Here is a 19,218-nt window from a genome sequence, read left to right as displayed (position 1 = left end):
ATATATGCGGACATAGATCCCAATAGTAACGTAATACTATACAGCACTCTCTGGGATCTCTGTTATATACTTTCTGCAGTACGTAGTACGAGGGGATATAATTCGAGATACTATCAAAGCTCATGTCTCGAGGCTGTTAATGGTTCTCTTTCTGAGCAATCAATAAATTCCCGTTTGTACAGCAAATGACACTGCCGATCACTTAGTGGAGCCGAAACGACTGCGGAGACAGTCAACCCCTATTTCTAGGTGAGACTGGGACTTTGTTCCTAGAATACGCAGTTCGTACCCCGTAACCATGACAACAATGAAGGATCTTCCCGTCATGCACAAAGAATACATGGGAAAGTATCCGATAATTTCATCATCTCGATCGAGTCAAGGTGCACTGTCCAACGCCGATCTGATGCACGTCAATTGCGGCACATGTTCCTGGCCTGTATGATGAGATGGCTTCGATGGACATCTTCTTTAGTTCATTGCTGATGAAATTCCTGCACGCCATGTTGCATTTGTGGACTATCTGCTCTCCATCATTGGGGGTGGGACAGACGTACCTGGTCACTATTCTGGTCTATAGGTTGCCGAGGCTGAAGTTCAATAGAAAATATCTTTGATTTGGAATATGAGTTATTTGGAATAGTGGACGGAGTATAATTCTGTTTCAAAAAGTGTTATGGAGTTGAAAAATTTATCGGTGAACCTACGATATTGGGTACAACCCTTTGCACGATCACTGCAACACTGCCGCTAAGGTAAAATAAGTACCATAGTCATACCAGTTATGACAATGAATTTAGCATGTATTACTACTTGTGGTGGAATGGCAAATTATATAAAAGCTATGTTGATCTAATCAATCTCAAGCAAAGAGTACTTCGCACTCTTACCCGTCGCCGGATCGATATACTGGTCCAATGCCTTCTCTACCGCAGCCATATACCCAAGAACTTGCTCTTCCTGCCAGCGTCTACCAACCACTTGAACAGCAGTAGGCAAGCCAGCCATTTTAGTCGAATCATAGTGTTTCCACGCCCCACGCGCAAGGGAATGGTTTGCTCCCAGTCGCTTAAGTGCCGTCTTGTAAGGCGTGACAAGGGCATCGCTCACTGCATCCACATGGCCAACGGGTAGTACACCGGCAGAGTAGTCGAGAAGGTTCCACAAGAAAGTATATCCACATGAGGAGACGGCATCATGCATGGCGTTATGTGGAAGTGCGGGGGTTGCGTTTACAGGACAAAGGATGAAGTCAAATTGTTGTGTTTCGCCGTCCCACCATTTGTGCCATGTTGCGCGGAAAGACTCGCGTGCTGCGACGAGAGGCCAAAGCTGCGCGGAAGATTTAGGTCCGAAATCACGGATTAGCGTGGCTAGGACCTTGTCGCGCTTGATATAGCGCACATAGAGGTAGTAGAGGTAACGGAGTGGTCGAGGCAGGTGTGCAACGCGACTTAGCTGGGCTGCGCCAGGATCTGAGGGCTCAAAACTGCGGAGCTTCGCGTTGAAATGATGGCAGCCATCCGAGTTGAGGAGTTGAGAAGCAAGGTTGAGACCAGTTAGAGGGTCTGCATTGGATGGGGGTGTAATCTCGGAAATAGTGTGACCAGCTTCGGTTAAAGCAGCGACGGTGGTCGCGAGTGCACGTTCGATTGCAGGAGTCGGGGGAATAACGCCTGGGAAATCAGACTGCGTTAGTTCAATGATCGCGTAAAGGTATATAAAGGTTCATTGGCTCACCATCATTGCTCATCAAGCCGATACGAAGAGGCTTGTTCTGGGCTTCAGATTCCAAATCGTCCCGCCACGAGATGGGATGCACAGAGTAATCATACTTCCATGGCTGCATGCCGATTATGGTACGGGTAAAGTAGGTAAGGTCATTCAGGGTACGGGCCATGGGACTGAAAACACTGGGGATACCCTCTTGGCCGGCCATACTGGTGTTGACTCCGGCCTTGGGCCAACGGCCAGTACTGCAGCGAAGGGAATAAATGCCGCTCCACGCAGCAGGCACCCGAACAGATCCAGCAACATCAGAGCCAATGCCAATTCTCCCGCCTTGGGCCAGTAAAGCACCCTCTCCACCGGTAGAGCCGCCGGGAGAGTAACCGGGGACATGAGGGTTGAGACAGTGACCCCAGAGGCCATTTGCTGACTCGAACGACAGCAGGGTGATAGGCAAGGCTGTCTTCGCATAGGGTACAGCTCCTGCAACTCAATCAGTATGGCTCAACATAGATAAGTTCATTTGTGGTAATTTACCTGCATCTTTAAGCAATCTTGTCATGGGACCATCTTCAAGGGCTGGGTTGTTGGCAAGGGCCGAGTAGCCAAGGGATGTGTCAAAGCCTTTGACGTGCACTGAGTCTTTCAAAGAGACTGGGATGCCCGCCAAGGGGCCTTTCAGGTTCACTTCAGACTTCAGCCATGACTCTGCTTCGGGAAGAAGTAGCTCTGTAATGCAGTTGGTGCGCTTGTGGGCTCTCACTGCGACTCTACCATACGTGCGGAGTATATTGAGAGGGGGAATAGCGTCATTTTGCACATCGCGTACTAAGTCCTCAATCGGCTGGTCGATGATCTTCTTGTCATCTTCTGAAATCTTAATAAGGTAGGGGTACGGCAATGAAGTGAAGCGATCTGCCCGTTCCGCCTGTTTTTGGTTCCTGTTGGAGAAGAGTTATCAGAGATGCTGACTGGGGTAGAGTAGGTGGAGTAGAGAAGGAGTGAGAGCTTACCGTATGCGACGGTAGGTGAGGTAGTCAAACGGAGGTAGCATGATGGTCAGTATCCTGTTATTGCCAGCATGAACGAGAACAAAGAGGGGATTTGTAGAGGTTGAAGTTGAAGATGAATGAAGATGAAGTTGGAGTGGAGGAGAAAAAGAGTGCGGGGAAGTGGGGAAGCCGAGGCTGGCGGTGTTTAGTCCGCATTTCGGAGGCCGCTTCTATGCGCGTTCACTATCAGATTAGTATATAAGTTATCATAACTACCATAGTAGTAGTATATTATTTATGAATAGGAATTGATTAGATAGATTGTAATAGTATACAAACTTCAGCGAATCATGATCTAGATCGTTTATCAGAGATATTGAATGGATCTGGAGTGCGTCCAGCTTCCTGATAAGAGTAGATCCAATGTGGATGGACGATGAGAGTACAGCCGCCCCACAGCATTGAGATAAGTATTGTTTTCTACCACTAAAGAGCATAATCCACTGCGAGAGACAAAATCATCATGCTATATCGTATCGTTTATTATTTTCAATGCTATCGCTATACTATAGACTATACTATCTCGGTCCAACTCGGTGCCGCTGGAGGTGCGGTGGGTATATCTCCATGTTCCATCCCTCAATAAAACAGACGCTAGAAATGCAATCAAATGTCCCAACCCCCAATAAACACTCTCCAGTAATATTTTCTTCTTTTGTTCATTATTTTTGTTGTCTCTTTTGCTTATGGCTCTGGTGTCTGGAGCCAATTGTGCTTGGCCAACCACCATACAACCACACCGCCGGTCACGACCAAAACAATGCAAAAGAATATGATAAATCCGCAAATAAGCGAGCGTTTGCGTTTTTGTCGTTCTCGCTCAAGCCAGCCTTCGGGTTGTCTGCGTGTCATGTTAGTAAAGGTGCTGCAGGGAAGATGCAAGGGATTGAACGGACTTTTTTACGGCGAGTTCGAGATCTAGTTGGCTTTGGGTTTTGGCTTCATCATCTTGGTGAACCGCAGTGGAGAACCTCTTCCAGAAGTATGGATCTCGTACGAGTGCCATGGTTTTTTAGGTAGGCAGCCTTGGACTGCAATAACCACACTGCTCGGTCTTATCTGCAAGGCAGGCAATTGATCCCTTGCTCAGTCCGAATTGGGCTTTGCTCGAAGACTCGATTTGATCGAATAAAATGATTTTCTTTGTTTCAATGGATTTGAAACGATTTGCGTTTGTTTTGGAACGATCCAGAGCTGATGCGATGATTGAAGTGCGACCGTAAGACGTGGGATCTGGGCGTTAACGAAGAGCCGAAGATTAGATACGGAGGGATCGAGGGGGGTCCAGCACACTTAACTGACTGATAACAAGGGCTGTGTGGTCAGATGCAGTCTCTGGAATTCAGAGCCAGCCATACGGCCTTTGAATTGGGGCTGGGCGGACGAGGCATCCCATATCTGGCTTGTCTGGCCCGGCTCGGATATGTGATCGAACGCCTGGAAAATAAGATAAGAGGCAATTTCCATGACTTTGTGTACTGATTGTTGCCATGGTTTCCAAATCATCCAATGGACGTCCTATATTCCCTTGTGAAATACCCGCCAGTTCAAAAGGTATGACGATCTGGAATGAAGGGGCTATTCATCTTCAATTTCACACCGGCTGTCACTGGCCGAGCCAATAGGATGGCTTGAATGTGTTTTCGGAATGTATCGTCTTTTGACTTGTTGTCAATCCACGGCACGGTTCGTGGCTGGATATATAGAATAGAGCTAGTGGGAAACCTCTTCCATATGGCTGCGGGTATTGGCCGAGATCGTGAATACTTGCCAGCAGAGATCTTCGATTCTTGCATCTTCAAAACATGACCAATCATAACTTGAATCCACAAGAGGAATATTTCTCTAAGATCAGGGCTAGAAACTTAATCCATGGCATTCATGGGATGTTTACAACAAGGGGTATGGTTTATGCGTCTCTCTGCATGGATCAACAAAACACAACAACCTTCATGTTCCGGTGTCTTTTCAATTAAAGATACTATCTTTATCCATAAGTATGGATTATTCAGACTCAATCTAATGATCAGAAAAAGTCTCATCATTGAGCAGATCAGCAGATGCAAACAGGTACCTCAAGAATAAATAAACAGGACGATAGGAAAGCTTATCATCTGGAATCCTCCTTCACGAGGAATATATCTGGACAGGGACGGTCAAAGTTGCGGACGATCGTCTTTTTGCCTTGGCATGATCCCGATAGTAAACTGTCGTTTTCAGGGAGTAGGTTCTCGAAATGAAGCAAGAGTGAAACGTCGGTGGATAAACACGATCATAAGAGAGTAAAGCCGGTATATCCAGTGCCGCAGTGTAAGATACCCCTGGACGTTCACTCTTGCTCTTGCTCTGGCTTTGAGGTACCCAGTCTACCAAATGATTTTCTGAAGACAAGTGAATTGTTTCAGACCAATACGTTTGTCTCGGATCCCAGGATGATGGATTTGAGAGATTGGGAAATTCATGCCATGGCTGCACACCGAAGAATGTCACTATTTTGAGCTTGGTATCGCTCGATATTATCCGAGGTGGATGCTCGGACTGAATTTCATGTTCTGGCTTAAATAGAAGGTTCAATCGCATTTTTGTGGACGCCTCGTGGTCATGCTGTGACCATGGTCTATTGCGTAGATCGATTCCTGGCGACTGGGAAGATGAGAGTACCATCGACCCAATCTTTGAACGTAGAATACCTTTTGTGAGCGACTTAGTCGTTCGAAGTTGGTAGTATCTACTCGAGCAATCAATCAGAAGAGGAGCAACTTCCAGTCGTCGCGGCAGGATATAAACTGGATAGATTGTTTCCTTAAGGGTTTTCGGCCAATTTGCTTTCGAAAGCTTCTCAACTATCGAGAATTTTATGCTGTATTTTACCTCTGCTTCCGCCGGCGACATATCTTGAAATCCCTCGAAATATTGAGAAAGATTCCCTAAGCTCGGTGGGAGCTGGAGATGTTCTTGGTAGATGTCGGAGTTGGCGCAAGCATGATGGCACATTTGCACGGGAATATGAGAAGGTACAATGAAGCTGAATGGGATTGTATGGATCTGCTGCGGTTCGAGTACAGCATCAGACACATATTCTTCGATTGGAAAGTTCACATGCAAGAACGTGCGTCGTAGTATGTTTCCTGTTAGGGGAATGTGATTCTCCAGGTTCTCGGTTTGGGTAACCGTTTCGCCTATGTGGTCTTAGCTTTGGTTACTGGGGCTCTATACTCATGAGAGATACTACCTTGAAAGCTGATTGTGATGTGTTCCACTCGAGTTGCGTGATGAGGTGTGAAGATCACTTCACCTTGGATAATATCATCTGTTTTGAATATTGCCGACTCTCCAGAGTTTTGCAAGAATATCCGCACAGAGGGGAGTTTCATTTCGGTGATATCTTCAAATATTTGATCCTCGCAATCTCGAATAGTAGTAACTGATTATATACCTGGGTAGTCTGCGGCGCTCTTCGGCGATCGAATATAATTCGGTGAGCGGATTTTTGGCCGATACAGTATTCAACTTCAGTACTAGTTCGTTACTGGACAAATACCGTTAACAAATATTGAATTGAACTGAATCCAAACAATTTCAAAATTTTATTGTCAAAAAGCATGGCCTGCCCAGGATAACTTTTTGCGCTATCAATATATTCACACCGGTACCTACCGGTGTGAAGATGAATAGGTATTGATTCGCGCGGAGAAGTCTATATATCGTTATATTTTCTAACACCAGGGTTGGAATTACACCAGCAAATCCCCTACCAGCAAACTCTCTCAGAAAATAGAACTTCCAAGCAGCAAGGTTGTTAGTAGAGAGTTTGGAGTCCAATGGCATATTGCTGGGCCATCACCTTATGGCCTTTGGAAAGCCATTTGAGATACTACTTTGTTTTACTATTCAAAGTGCAAAAGATTTTTTTTTTTGGAAATTTATTTGTTTAGAATCAGACCAATATATTATTGTTAGTATTTTGAGGAAAAGGAACTATCTACATACGATATAAATAGTATTTGTACTATTACTGGGTATGTTTAATACTACATTAGTGTTGTACTAGTAGTATTAGTTTAAACGGAGCACGTATGACACAGCTAAATTTATCCATAAATTTAGCTGATAATTTTGAAATTCTTTGATATATGGATATATCAAAGAATTTCAAAAATTCAAATATAAAGGTACCAGCCGAAGTACTGACCAGGTAGTAGAATTACTTGATGAATGATATTCATTCGGAATCATCGGAAGACTCGGCGAAGTATAATCTTCCCGATCGCCGAAGTATCCAACGCCAGCAGAATTTCCCCGATTCCACCATGACACATCAACTACCCAGTAGTACGCATTCCCATGCACCTCGGTGAAAATGTCTACATCCTCGTCTAGGAAGCCGAATTCTTCGATCATCAAACGCAAGAAAAAGAAGTCTATCGCGTAAGTGCTGTCCCTCGGAAAATCCGATCATGCTGACTGGCTTAGTTGCCGACGTTGTCATACGCACAAGATCAAATGTTCCGGCGAACAACCATGCACTAAATGTCAGAATGCTGGATGTGCCGACGAATGTACATATGTCAATCGAGACCGTCAAATTAAGGTCCACGAAAGGTGGAGTCTCGTAAAGTATTTCCAATTTTCTCTGCTAATTTCTTCTAGTTATCTCGATCAACTAGCTGCCGAGAATGAGCGTCTGCGAGAGCAGTTGTCACAATCCCCTGCGGCGCTTAGCCAATCCCGACTAGCTCCTCAAGGTATGTTCGTCACTTGGTTAGTGCCTAATCAGCCCGCAGCTAAATATTTCCAGATGAACATGCCTCGGATGGTGACGCAGCTGTGCAGAATCCCATGATTGGCGAACGAGGATGGTTTCAGCCCTATGATCCTTCAGCTCCACCAATTCATATTGGCGAAGCAGCATGCACTGCCTTTGCGACTCGATTACGTCAAGTCCTTACCCAAAGTAAGGCAATACTACACATGCCACGAACACAATATACGCCAGAGACAACTCTGTATAAGATTCGAGATCCAGCATTAGAATGGCCTGGTTTGCCGCATGCGCGCTTACTCATTCAAATCGTCTTCCATCAGGTTTCGCGCGTATACCATCTTTTTCTGAGAAAGTCGACGATCCAAGAATTAGAGGATGTGTATCGCAAAGGAACCTTTGATGATCCAATTTTGAAGACTAAATTTTTCGCTCTTTTTGCACTAGGAGAGGTTTATTCCGCTCGTTCGAATTCAAGTATGGAATGCAGAGTTCCTGGTGCTGCTTATTACGTGAATGCCATGACTATGATTCCTATCCTTCCAGAAAGACCTAGCATGACAGTTATTGAGTCATTATTACTTCTGGTAAGAGAGTCTTTTGTCTACTCTATCCCCAAGGCTAACTATCTAGTCTCTCTATTCTTACTTCCTCAATCGTCGACATTCGGCATTCCTTCTCGTCGGCGATGCCATGCGTCTAGGCTTAACATTGGGATTGAACCATGATATTCCTGAATGCAACTGTCCAGATCCAGTCGAACGCCAGCATCGGATTCGTCTCTGGTGGGCCATCTACGTCTTTGACCGGATGTACGGCTCTAAAACAGGCTGGCCAGTTCAAATCGCCGACGACGATATTTATGTTGAGATGCCTTCGGAGATTGCCGATGACCCACAAGAAGAGCAGTTCTCCGACACTCAATTTCTCATCGCGAATATTCAACTAGCACGAATAACTGGTCAGACAATAGACAAAGTTTATAGTCGAAAAAGGCAGCCAGACTCGTTTCTGCAACGGGAACAAAAACTTCTTATTTCGTTAAAGCAATGGTCACAGGCGCTGCCTCCGCACCTTCGACTCCATCGAGATGGCCATGTTCCTAAAAATGTCGTATCTTTGCATCTACAATTCAACCAGGTAAGATAGGTGTCGCCCAAAAGATCAATATATGAGTCTCTAACATGAAGCAGTGTATCATGCTGGCAACCCGGCCTATCCTGCTTTTCGCACTCATCCAATCAAGAAATGTCGCGGACAGAAACTCAAAACAGTCTACACAGTTAAAAAATCAAACTCTTAAGACCCTTGGTGATGCATGCATCCACGCCGCACGAAATACCCACTCACTTATCGTGGATGAATGGGCGAACGGCTCTTTGCCAATATACGGTTATTTCTACGCGCACTATCTTTTCTCATGTGCGCTGATAATGGTCATATCAAGTCAAGTAAACCCCGAGAACCAGAGTGATTTTGCATTGTTCGAGACAGCTTATGAAATTCTACGTATGATGCGTGATCACGGAAATCTGGCCGCTACTGAATTTTACGACAATCTAGAAAGTGTACGACAATGTCTAGATGATTCAGCCGTTCCGAAAATCAGAAACTCCTCATTAGTATCTCATACAACCGAGCATGGAAATCCAGATACAGTATCCCTTTTAGCCGAGCAGGAACATCGACCAAGCGAAGTATCTTTGACGGGGAATGCTACCTTGCCTGATTCCACATTGCCTGGCGGCCCTGGTGATGAGATGATTTTCTTGGATCAAAGTATGGAAGACTTCTTGGCGCAGCCAGATGTTGACTTTGAGTCTTTGGACTCATCAGGGATGCCTGTCAATATGGCAGATGCCGTGTATTCATGGCCAAATTTCTCACTTTGGACGGCATAAAAGGGTAATGCTCTTTAACACGAGCCCAATGACTTGCGAAGACGAGATATACTATAAATGCAGGGTTCCCATTGCCGACTAGATTTCAAAGGGGCCAAGGAATGCTCTCCTTGGGTATACTTAGTTTGGCGCGATGGTGAATTAGGAGCATAGTGCGGTATCTCAATTGTAATGGGATATGTACTAAGGGACAGCCTAGACCCTGTTGACTTGGCAAAGAGGCGGGGTACATACGTCAAAAAAAGGGTTGAACCATGAAGATAAATTGTATACTTGTACATACAAAGGCTGAACCTTGGCAAGACTGCGCGAGTCCAACAATAGTGTTCAGTGAATCCATGCTAGATGCTCTGGGCCTGTTGAATTATGTAAAAGCCGATCCATCCATATTTTGAGTATAACCACGAGCAAACCTATCAAGATAAACCAGTAAGTACTTGATAAGCTATTCATAACCAGTAAAATGCCAGCTTCGATCTTAATCAACTCCTCAATGTATATAAATCAAGACTAGCAATGCTTAGGTCTCGACTGATCCCGTGACTTCCTCACATGGCACGGCTGACCTCGCCAGCTGAGGTTTCCATCTCTTCCTCCACCACGTCACTTGCATTAAAGACCTCAGCTGAATCCATCCTTCTGCTTTATGATCTGACTCATTTAGAAAGTGTCATCTTAATTCGCACATTTTATCCTCTTGACAATTCGTTCTCGAGCCTCTCCAACCCCCCCGCAGTGGGTCCATGTGCGTGCCTGACCGCCCCTCGTTGCCTGGGGATGATCACGGTGCCTTATGTCTTTATTCTGCTGCTGCGCCCGGCGATGCACTGGAATCCTCTTCTGCATGTTCTTCAGATTGCGGAAGTCCTTGTCCTGCCATGTCGTCTGCGGCGAGTTCCTGGGGAACTTTGATAAACCCTGACAAGAGCCCGGCACCGCTGTTAGAACAGTTATGTTTGGGGATTGCCCAACTGATGGTACGTCCACTCTTTTGAATGCGGCCCCATGTTCGAGAACCCACGGTTCACATGTTCATTTAATGTATGCTCCGGTACTAATGCTATGTCTTAGGCTTCCTTTGACTCCAGCGGAACAACCGATCTCACACCGGAGAGACTCGCATCCTTCTATCGCAAAGTTGGCGGGAACTACGATTCATTATTTCTCGAGACAAAGTCGCAGGCCTTGTCGTTTATATATCAATCCGTCGGATGTTTCCATAGTCTCCGTCCCTCAAATAACCCTTATGAACTGCCTTCAGTACCTTCACTTCTTCCGCTCGGCTTTTTGCGATGGCAGACAATACAGATTTTGATGGACCCTGATGAGCACTCACGTTATCTGCAAAATGCTGTGCGCCAGTGGGATATAGTTGATGCGAATGGGGATATGTTTCCCAAAGAAATCCCACGAGATGCCTTTCCATCAGAACCAGATCCTGAGATGCTTCAGTGGCACGAGGGAGTTTGTCGCAAATTGGAATATGACTTTGTGAAAAGACAAGCTCATCGCGCATCTCCTCCCAATTTCGGTGCGTTCCATCAGTATTTCAGTAGCAAGGACTCTCAGCCCGACGAAGAGGACTATTTTTCACCTCCACCTCGACGTGCGACGTCACATCGCCATGGTCATTATGACTCAGATCGACCAAGTCGACGGCGTCATCATCCCCGACGGCTGAGTGGTGATCATCCCTCGTCCAACACTCGTAAATCGGACCGACGAGAACCACATCTTTCTCGGCATGATGGTAGGAGATCAGGTGCCTCGACGCCACGTGTGCGCTCACCGTCACCACGCTCACATCATCCTCGAAATTCGAGAGACCGGGATCGGACAAGTTGGTATGGTCATCCCCTCAGCCCTGGGATGGAGGATGGGCCAGTCTCTCCTCATCTTTCAGATCATGACCCCCCTCCGTATACAACGAATTCAGAGCCTTTAAGACATAAACACCGATCTCGCCATCGTCACTTATCACCTCCCGCCAACACAAGTGCTCGTCGGCATTCTCACGATGCCTATATGCGCAAACCTGTACGAGACCTCTCACCCACAGCGCCTCGGAGAAGTCACGAATCTCGTCCACAAAGATCAGCGATGTCACATTCAGAAGCAGCAGCGAAAAGTCGCCGAGAAAATCGTTCTCGTTCACGTACTCCAAAGTTCCGTGAATTTATCTTCGACGATCCCGTGCCCGCGCCAGCCCCAGATCCACCGCAATATGCGCAACCCCCACCTCCACCCCGCGTTGTACCTCGCCATCGTTTCAACTTGGAACCAGAAGATAGCAGACGCGGAAGTTACAGTGCTGCTGGTAGTGCAGCAAATAGTCGGCCTGGGAGTGGAGGTAGCGGTTCTGAACGACCTCGTTCTTTTAGTAGTGCGGGATACTATCACCGTTCTTCACGCTTAACGAGTCCTACACGCAGCTCTGCTGCGAAACGATATATACCTACTAGTGTTGCTGAGGATGAAGCATACTTCCCTCCGCGACGACCCATATACGACTGACGATATAATGACTTCCATGATTTGACGTTGGCTAGCTCGCAGTGCTGAAATTTCGTGTTTGGCGCTGGTAGTGGTATTTCAAGCATTCATGCGTTTTCATTCTCTTCTCATTCATCGGCATGACGACTCCATACATTTCTGGTCATTTCATGGCCTCTGCTCTTCAGCATCTTTTCTCTTTTATTGCCTTTCGCTTCATATTATCACCTGTAGTATTTTCCAATGACATTCAAGCTTACAGAAATTTTTCGATGAAAGGAATAAATAGAACATGTGAATCTTGCAAATTCTGTCATTCTACATCTACCAGACGTTAGTATGGCTATATCAGTGCGGGTGTTGCACAATAATTAGTACTAATAGTAAAATTCAGGCCTCAGTCAAAAGTACGCGGACCTGAAATAATCGACTGGAATTTAAGAAATACCCTCCTATAGAACCACGCATTGCATCATACAAGTTCATCTTATTTGAACGGCACTTGTGGGCAAACATCAATCAGAATGAAACACTTAGGGTTGCACGTTCACGTACTGTAATTTGCAATTTGCATATCCCCTTCATCAAACGTTTGAACATGACGGCAGTTCAATCGAGCATAAATCCGGTCTAACCGAAGATCAGCCTGTCGTTTCCTTTAAAAGAAATTTCAAAACTCGGAGCATTCCGACTGAATCATGGAAGGGTCGAGACGAGGCAAATAAAGATCGACGGTGACCTGCAGATCAAACGAATAACATCAAACAGTCAAGACGCTAGCAGCCACGATTCGCAGCCACAACAATAATAGGCGGTATAGAATCGGGGAGGACCGTTGGCGAGCCGCTTAAGCGAGACGATCAAACATTCTAGATTGCACCGGTAATAGTAGTTTGGAAGCCGAGACAACGCTAAAACTTCGAGAACAGACCCCCCACCAGGTCCACGAACAAAGCCTTTGAAATCCCAGTCAAAGTACTGCAGGGATTGCCGGGACCCATAGGAGGGGTACATGATTTTGTTCATACTGGTTCTCGTGAGGTTTCATAGCTTCGTGGTGAATGATATTACTTGTCTGATGGGTCTCTGATGGACATCGGGGGAGATCCCCGGGAATCGGGGAGATCGGACTCGATTCAATCGTGATCATGATTCATGATCACGATCTTCTGTCAATATTGACACATTATCTTTGTCGACAAACTTTTCTCGGAGATTTCCCCCTGGAATAAGCCAATAGTACTTGATGCAGGGGTGAGATTTGGTGGGTCCGGACGGCAAAGTTCACGTGTGAAAATCTTTTCGGTGAGGGTGGGTCGTGATGATTTGAAGCTTTACTTCTTATGGAGAGGGTATTCGAATAGTTGATTGGTATGGACGTTATTGAAAATTGGGACATCCTTGATTAGATGGGGAACAATGCGTGGTCTATTCTGGTCTATGCGTGCAAGTCGTACTGTGCTTCGGATGGCAGCGGTTTTGACATGACTGATAATTTGAAGTAGCACAGGTCAAATTGGAAGTGTTGCAATGTTTACCTCTATAAACCAGAATATTCAAGCTTGTATGCAAACTCCTGGCATCTATTGCTTATTTTTCTGACGCAGGTGGCTCGGCAGATTTCTAGAATGCCGTGTATCTCCTAACAACGAGCGGAGATCATGACTCTTCATCTCCGGAGCCAAAACAAAATGATCCACTGAGGGTCAGGGAATGTGCCGAACTGTCACAGCAGTTAGCATAAACATAAGCCGATGGCGAATCAACCATGCCCTAATTCTTGCTGAGGCTCGTATCCGCAAGCTCCACCCACAGAGCTTTGAATGCTTCTCCTTTTGTCCGCTTTATCTTGGGCAAGAACTTGAAGCTAACTTGACAAGGTAAAAGGCACCAGCAGTCCCCGCAGAGCTCTGTTCAATATTAAGTAGTCGGTACCCCGTACGGAGTACTCTAAAATCCTGCGCTCCTTTCACTCCACCGGCAATTTGAAGAACGGCCAATGTTTTGAGATTAATATCGACTCTGGACGGACTGTAGGGCTGAGAGAACGCTTTGCATAGGAGAAAAGGAACCGGATATAAACGAGACGATGGTTGTCTACGCCGATGCAGCCCCAGGGCTTGCAGCGACAACCATCTTACTCACGACATTGGCCTTGCTGACATATGGCTTGCGTGTTTATACCAGACTGAGTCGTAGGTCATGGGGACCGGAGGATTGGATTATGACGGCAGCTTTGGTTCGTTCAACTCATACACAAAGCAGCGAGTGATTTATCTGACGTGGTTGGTAGGCACCATTCTTCGTCCTCGTGGCCGGGTGTCTAGGGGGAGCATTTAACGGAATTGGTGCACATACAAGTACCCTTGCGAAGCCGGGGAATAAAAAGTACTCAGCTGAGGCACAAAAGGTGAGCTCCTGATTACTTCACTACCCTTGAGCAATGAGCTGGGCTGATATTGATGAAATAGTTCTTCCTTATCTTCGAAGTCGGCTACTGCGCTGCTATCATCCCTATTAAGCTCAGCATTAGTTGGATGTTGATTCGCGTTGCTGAAGGGAGAAAGTTTTACGTCTACGTCCAATACACCGTCATTGCCATGTTCACTTTGATGAACATCATCGCATTGATTTTCATCTTGGTCAACTGCATTCCTGTGGAGTATGAATCAACCCCGCCCTTTCCCCGATGACTTGATACTAACCCAGCTCTAGAGCTGCGTGGGATGCCGAAGCTCTCGCAAATGGCGGCCACTGCCAACCAAGTTATGTTCTTGCAGACGTCTATTACGCATGTACCGCCGTCAACATCTTCACAGATTGGGTGACTGCTTTCTTGTAAGCAACCACTCTACACATGGGATCTCATAACAATGCTAATGCAAAGTAGGCCCGTTCCTCTGCTATGGAAAGTGCAAATCAACCGCAACACCAAAATCTCAATTATCGGCCTCATGGGCCTGGGAATCTTGTTCGTTATCAGTCACTTCCTCGTGACGTAGAACGATTTTGGCTAACATGATCCCGCAATAACCAGTGCATCTCTTTCCGCATGTGTTCGTCTCAAGTACACCGTCGCCCTCACAAGTGAAGATGATTATCTATTCGGAGTCGCGAATGTAGTCATTTGGGGATTCGCTGAGAACGGTATCGGCATGGTGGTCGGCAACATCGCAACCCTTCGACCACTATTCAGCATCCTTCGCGACCGCAAGACTTCCGATTACAACTCCCGATCCCATGGGTACGGTAGTTCTCGCCGTACTGGTGGAATGAACTCGCGCAATTTCGAACTCGAGAGTGGGAAAAGTTTCAATCATACTACTGCTGAGATCGGCCATGCTCCGCGTGGTAGCCTGAGCGATGGAGATAGTCAAAAGGACATTCTCAATAATGGTCAAGTTCCTGGCCAAGCTGATATCATGGTCAGTCGCCAAGTTGTGGTGGCGTATGAATAGGGGAGAACTTGGTTGTGGCTCCTCTTACCAACTACTTAGCTTGTGGATACGCGTGACTCTTTCTAATGCATTTCCTATCTCCGAGTCATTTCATTATAGCGTGGTTGGATCTATACTATATTTGTTGTCATATTATCATATTGTTCCTGTACATACAAGCATCCTGTAAATACAGACTCATCGGGCGGATATTAGACATGCATAATTAACTTTGAAACGAACTGCATAAAGAACGGAGAAATCACGTCTAAATATAGATGGGTGGTTCAAAGAAAATCCGGCGACCTATTTCGCATCTAAAATGTGTCAAATTCAGAAATCACAACGAATGTACTGCTCGTTCTGCGAGTAATCGGGATGTCCCATAATTCGGGATCAAATCCGGGGCACATCGGCTTCTCTGCCGATCCTTCGGAATTCAATCACCGATCAAAATTCTTGGCGTTCATATATGCCGAGAATGTTAACCTGCACGATTCAATTACCAATTCACTATCGCCTCAGTCTTTGATGAGCGCATTATCAAGTAGGGGCTGCAGATCGAAGCCCCGCTTACTTTGACTGCATATCTCATTCCTTCATTGATTCCTCCACCCAGCATATCTTCCCCCCGCGATCTCCCCGCAACATTGTCCCGGTGAAAGTTACAAGTCATCGACCATAAGTTGAAACAGATGGTTTGATTCAAAATGGCGCCAAAGACTTCCTCTAAGAGGAGGCATGCCAGTATGGCGTGTGTTCCCTGTCGAGAGAGTAAAGTCAAGGTAAGAAGATGTTACGACTTTTCCTCCATTACTCTGTTAACCCCCGGTGACAAGTGTGACGGTGTTGAGCCCGTCTGCTCGAATTGTATAAATAAGAGCCGAAAATGCACATATCAATCAATTGATCGCAGAAAGTGAGTATAGCAAATGTCGGTGCTACGACAACATTTCCCATAGAATCTCCCAGATCTGATATAATGCGATAGGCTTCCACTTCGAATAGCTATAGAGCTATTAATTGCAAGAGTGGATCAGCTCTCCGGCTTCATTCATGAAAATGGTCTACAGCCACCCTTCGTACCGCAGGATAAGGAGGAGGCGTTGAATGAAATATTAGATGCTCTTGGGCCTGCTAAATCCACTTCTTCTCGTGAACATGATCGACTATCAAATACTGCACATGACCTTACTTTGGAGCCTGCAAAATTACGCACTCCAATGAGACCGCCATCTGCTCCAGTCAATACAAATCTTCCAGAACTTCAAGTCACAGTAGCATGTTCACCCGATGAGGCGATTCCAGGGCCCCTTATACCGCAAATTTCGAATTCTTCTCCCGCTTCTGTACATAATTCAGATCAGAAACAAGCGGATACCCCAGAAAGTATTCTCAGCAATTGGGATCTCGATCTAGCCTTCGGCGGGTCCGGGGCATCAGCTCCCGCAGATATGGAGCAGTTGATCGAATCTACCTCTGGACACGATAATTTAGGATTGGAGGTGGATGGCACGGACGTATCTGTCGATGCCACCATTGCCCCTCATGCAAGTGACGACGATTCGACCTTGATTGATGAGCCCGGTACCACCGATGATATCGAAGGCCTCATTGATGATCTTTCTGATCGAGTCGGCACGCTTCGAATTGGACGAGGTGGGAAAACTCACTTTTTCGGGCCTACCTCTACATTCAACCTACGTGATATGCCTCATTCTGATAACTTTGACTCCCATCGAAGACTTGGGGCTCATGGTTTTGACTTGCATGCTCCTGATCGAGTTGAAGCAGACAGAGAAGTCCCCTTCGCACTCGAGGAACATTTGATCAATCTATATTTCAGCTGGCAGGATCCCTCGTTTCATGTCGTTGATCGTCATTTATATGAGAATGCTAAGGAGAAATGGTTTGCTATGGAAGATACTTCGTTGTATTCAGAGGCTTTACGAAACGCAATGTCTGTATTATATTTGTTGATGCAAGCCAATGGTTATCTAACAATGTCCGAATAGGTGTGCGATTGGTGCGGCTTTTGAAACACGGTTTCATCCCAGCTTCGTCACGTTTCCGAAAACTTTGGTTGACTTTTTCGGTGATCGAGCACGCTCGCTTCTTGAAGCTGAGCTGGACTTCCCGAGTGTTGCGACTGTCCAGGCGATGGTCATTCTAAGTAGCCACGAGATTGGAAACGGGATGGATTCACGAGGGTGGCTATACAGTGGTAAGAAGCAGAAAATCCTTTGATGTGCTATACTCGGCTAACTTCTGACAAGGTATGGCGATTCGGCTCTCATTTGATTTAGCTTTGCACATCGATATGTCTTCGCATGTTATGAAGGGTGTCATATCTGCTGCCGATGCGGACCTACGCCGTACTGTCTTTTGGGCGGCTTATATCGTGGATCAGTAGGCTTAAGATCCGTGATTATTGGGACTTCAAACTGATTCATGGAATATAGTCAGCTAGGCTTCCACCTAGGAAGGCCATTCCGAACAAACATGGACGATGTCACCGTTGGCAAACCTTCTCAGAGTCCTTCCGCCGCATCTTACAAATGGCTACCTTATGAAGGGCCAGAATCTCTTGATCATGCATTCAATACATTTGACAATACCGAGCTTGTTAGTGAACAGCTCGTATCCCTTTGTGAAATAATGGCCCCCTGTGGATATGTATTGTAAGATTCTCCCCCAATATTAACAGACGAGGAACTGACTCCCGAAGGTATACAACATCCAAGATTGATAAAGTATCCATGCAAGAATTCAATGAAAGGATCGTGGCAGAGCTCTGCAGATGGAAAGCTAAGCTACCACTATCACTACAAATTGACATGAATGACCATACCACGCCCTATTCTCCTCATGTGTTGCTGTTACAGTAAGCTCTGATCATATCTTGTTACATTTAGTCGACAAATACTGACTAGTCGCAGTATGCAATACCATCAAAACATCATTTACTCTCATCGACCTTGGATGTCTAAAAGTTACCTCCAACCACAACCTCCAAAAGGCCCAGGCTACCTTCACGCACGACAAATGTGCATTCAATCTGCCATCGCAATTGCCAAAATCCTGGCTCTCTATGAGTCTAGGTATACATTACGTCGAATCAACGTTAAGGCAGTATCTATAACGTCTTCGGCCGTACTACTGCTTCTTTTCGCCGCCGTCTCCAACTATCCTTCGCACTCAAAGGCTCATATAGTAGCCCATCTAGGAACGTGCTTCCGGGCCCTTGATGAGTTCTCACTCTCTTGGATGAATGCTAGACGTGCCAAGGAATTACTGGTTACTTTGCAACATCAATGGGAGCTTCGTACTCGGTCGGGGAAGATGTATCGACGGGCTGATGGCGTGACATGCCCACCGAATAAGCGATCACGAACTTCTGCTTGTGGTATCCCTTTGTCCATACATACTGAAAAGTCCAGTAATAGTTGCGGCCCTGATGCGCCTCTGGGTATAGATGGGGAGCTAGACTGGATGCTAATGGCCGATGGTGATCTCATGTCCGAGACCTGTGATCGGGACCTATTTGGTTGGGACCCTACTTCTGCTATTTTAGAGCGAGAGGGTTCTTATAATCGATAGTATAGATATACATCATAGTATGTGCACAGTGATGCTATGATGTATTGCTGATAGTCATTCATGAATGGGCCTACAACCAGCAAATCAACGGTTCATGAATCCACTCTCAATATTTTACTATTTCCTACGGTATCATCAGTTCCAATAATCTCCTGAAAGAAAATAGGTAGTTTCTTTCAGTATTAACTGATTCAATCTGCTTCCAAGAAGGTTCCTGGTGGTATGTTTAGATGATCACGTGGACC

General features: G+C 46.0%; 6 protein-coding genes across 6 annotated transcripts; 4 read left to right on the top strand and 2 right to left on the bottom strand.

Annotated features, from left to right (window-relative positions):
- Positions 1-852: 852 nt before the first annotated feature.
- On the bottom strand, positions 853-2,782 carry N7469_005074 (putative acetamidase; the record flags this gene model as incomplete). Its single annotated transcript, XM_056643994.1, has 4 exons — positions 853-1,676; positions 1,741-2,211; positions 2,266-2,669; positions 2,742-2,782. 4 exons carry the CDS (start codon positions 2,780-2,782, stop codon positions 853-855), a joined length of 1,740 nt encoding a protein of 579 aa, XP_056500808.1.
- Positions 2,783-3,464: 682 nt separating this feature from the next.
- Positions 3,465-3,786, bottom strand: N7469_005073 (uncharacterized protein; the record flags this gene model as incomplete). Its single annotated transcript, XM_056643993.1, has 2 exons — positions 3,465-3,621; positions 3,677-3,786. The coding sequence occupies 2 exons, from the start codon at positions 3,784-3,786 to the stop codon at positions 3,465-3,467; spliced, it is 267 nt and encodes an 88-aa protein (XP_056500807.1).
- A 3,354-nt stretch (positions 3,787-7,140) lies between these two features.
- On the top strand, positions 7,141-9,443 carry N7469_005072 (uncharacterized protein; the record flags this gene model as incomplete). Its single annotated transcript, XM_056643992.1, has 6 exons — positions 7,141-7,208; positions 7,254-7,397; positions 7,431-7,525; positions 7,579-8,129; positions 8,176-8,682; positions 8,736-9,443. The coding sequence occupies 6 exons, from the start codon at positions 7,141-7,143 to the stop codon at positions 9,441-9,443; spliced, it is 2,073 nt and encodes a 690-aa protein (XP_056500806.1).
- Positions 9,444-10,321: 878 nt separating this feature from the next.
- N7469_005071 (uncharacterized protein) lies at positions 10,322-11,957 on the top strand (the record flags this gene model as incomplete). The annotated part of the gene is made up of 2 exons (XM_056643991.1): positions 10,322-10,420; positions 10,515-11,957. The coding sequence occupies 2 exons, from the start codon at positions 10,322-10,324 to the stop codon at positions 11,955-11,957; spliced, it is 1,542 nt and encodes a 513-aa protein (XP_056500805.1).
- A 2,068-nt stretch (positions 11,958-14,025) lies between these two features.
- N7469_005070 (uncharacterized protein) lies at positions 14,026-15,394 on the top strand (the record flags this gene model as incomplete). Its single annotated transcript, XM_056643990.1, has 6 exons — positions 14,026-14,175; positions 14,230-14,346; positions 14,408-14,598; positions 14,652-14,774; positions 14,827-14,907; positions 14,974-15,394. The coding sequence occupies 6 exons, from the start codon at positions 14,026-14,028 to the stop codon at positions 15,392-15,394; spliced, it is 1,083 nt and encodes a 360-aa protein (XP_056500804.1).
- A 689-nt stretch (positions 15,395-16,083) lies between these two features.
- N7469_005069 (uncharacterized protein) lies at positions 16,084-18,973 on the top strand (the record flags this gene model as incomplete). Its single annotated transcript, XM_056643989.1, has 7 exons — positions 16,084-16,292; positions 16,365-17,333; positions 17,389-17,597; positions 17,650-17,782; positions 17,836-18,054; positions 18,102-18,257; positions 18,313-18,973. The coding sequence occupies 7 exons, from the start codon at positions 16,084-16,086 to the stop codon at positions 18,971-18,973; spliced, it is 2,556 nt and encodes an 851-aa protein (XP_056500803.1).
- Between the last annotated feature and the right edge of the window lie 245 nt (positions 18,974-19,218).

The sequence above is a fragment of the Penicillium citrinum genome, assembly GCF_028827155.1.
Source record: "Penicillium citrinum strain IBT 23319 chromosome Unknown utg000004l:1.0-2404223.0:1.0-2405248.0, whole genome shotgun sequence".
Classification (NCBI taxonomy): domain Eukaryota; kingdom Fungi; phylum Ascomycota; class Eurotiomycetes; order Eurotiales; family Aspergillaceae; genus Penicillium; species Penicillium citrinum.
The sequence above is the reverse complement of the archived record's forward strand: the minus strand, read 5'-3'. Positions and strand labels throughout refer to the sequence as shown.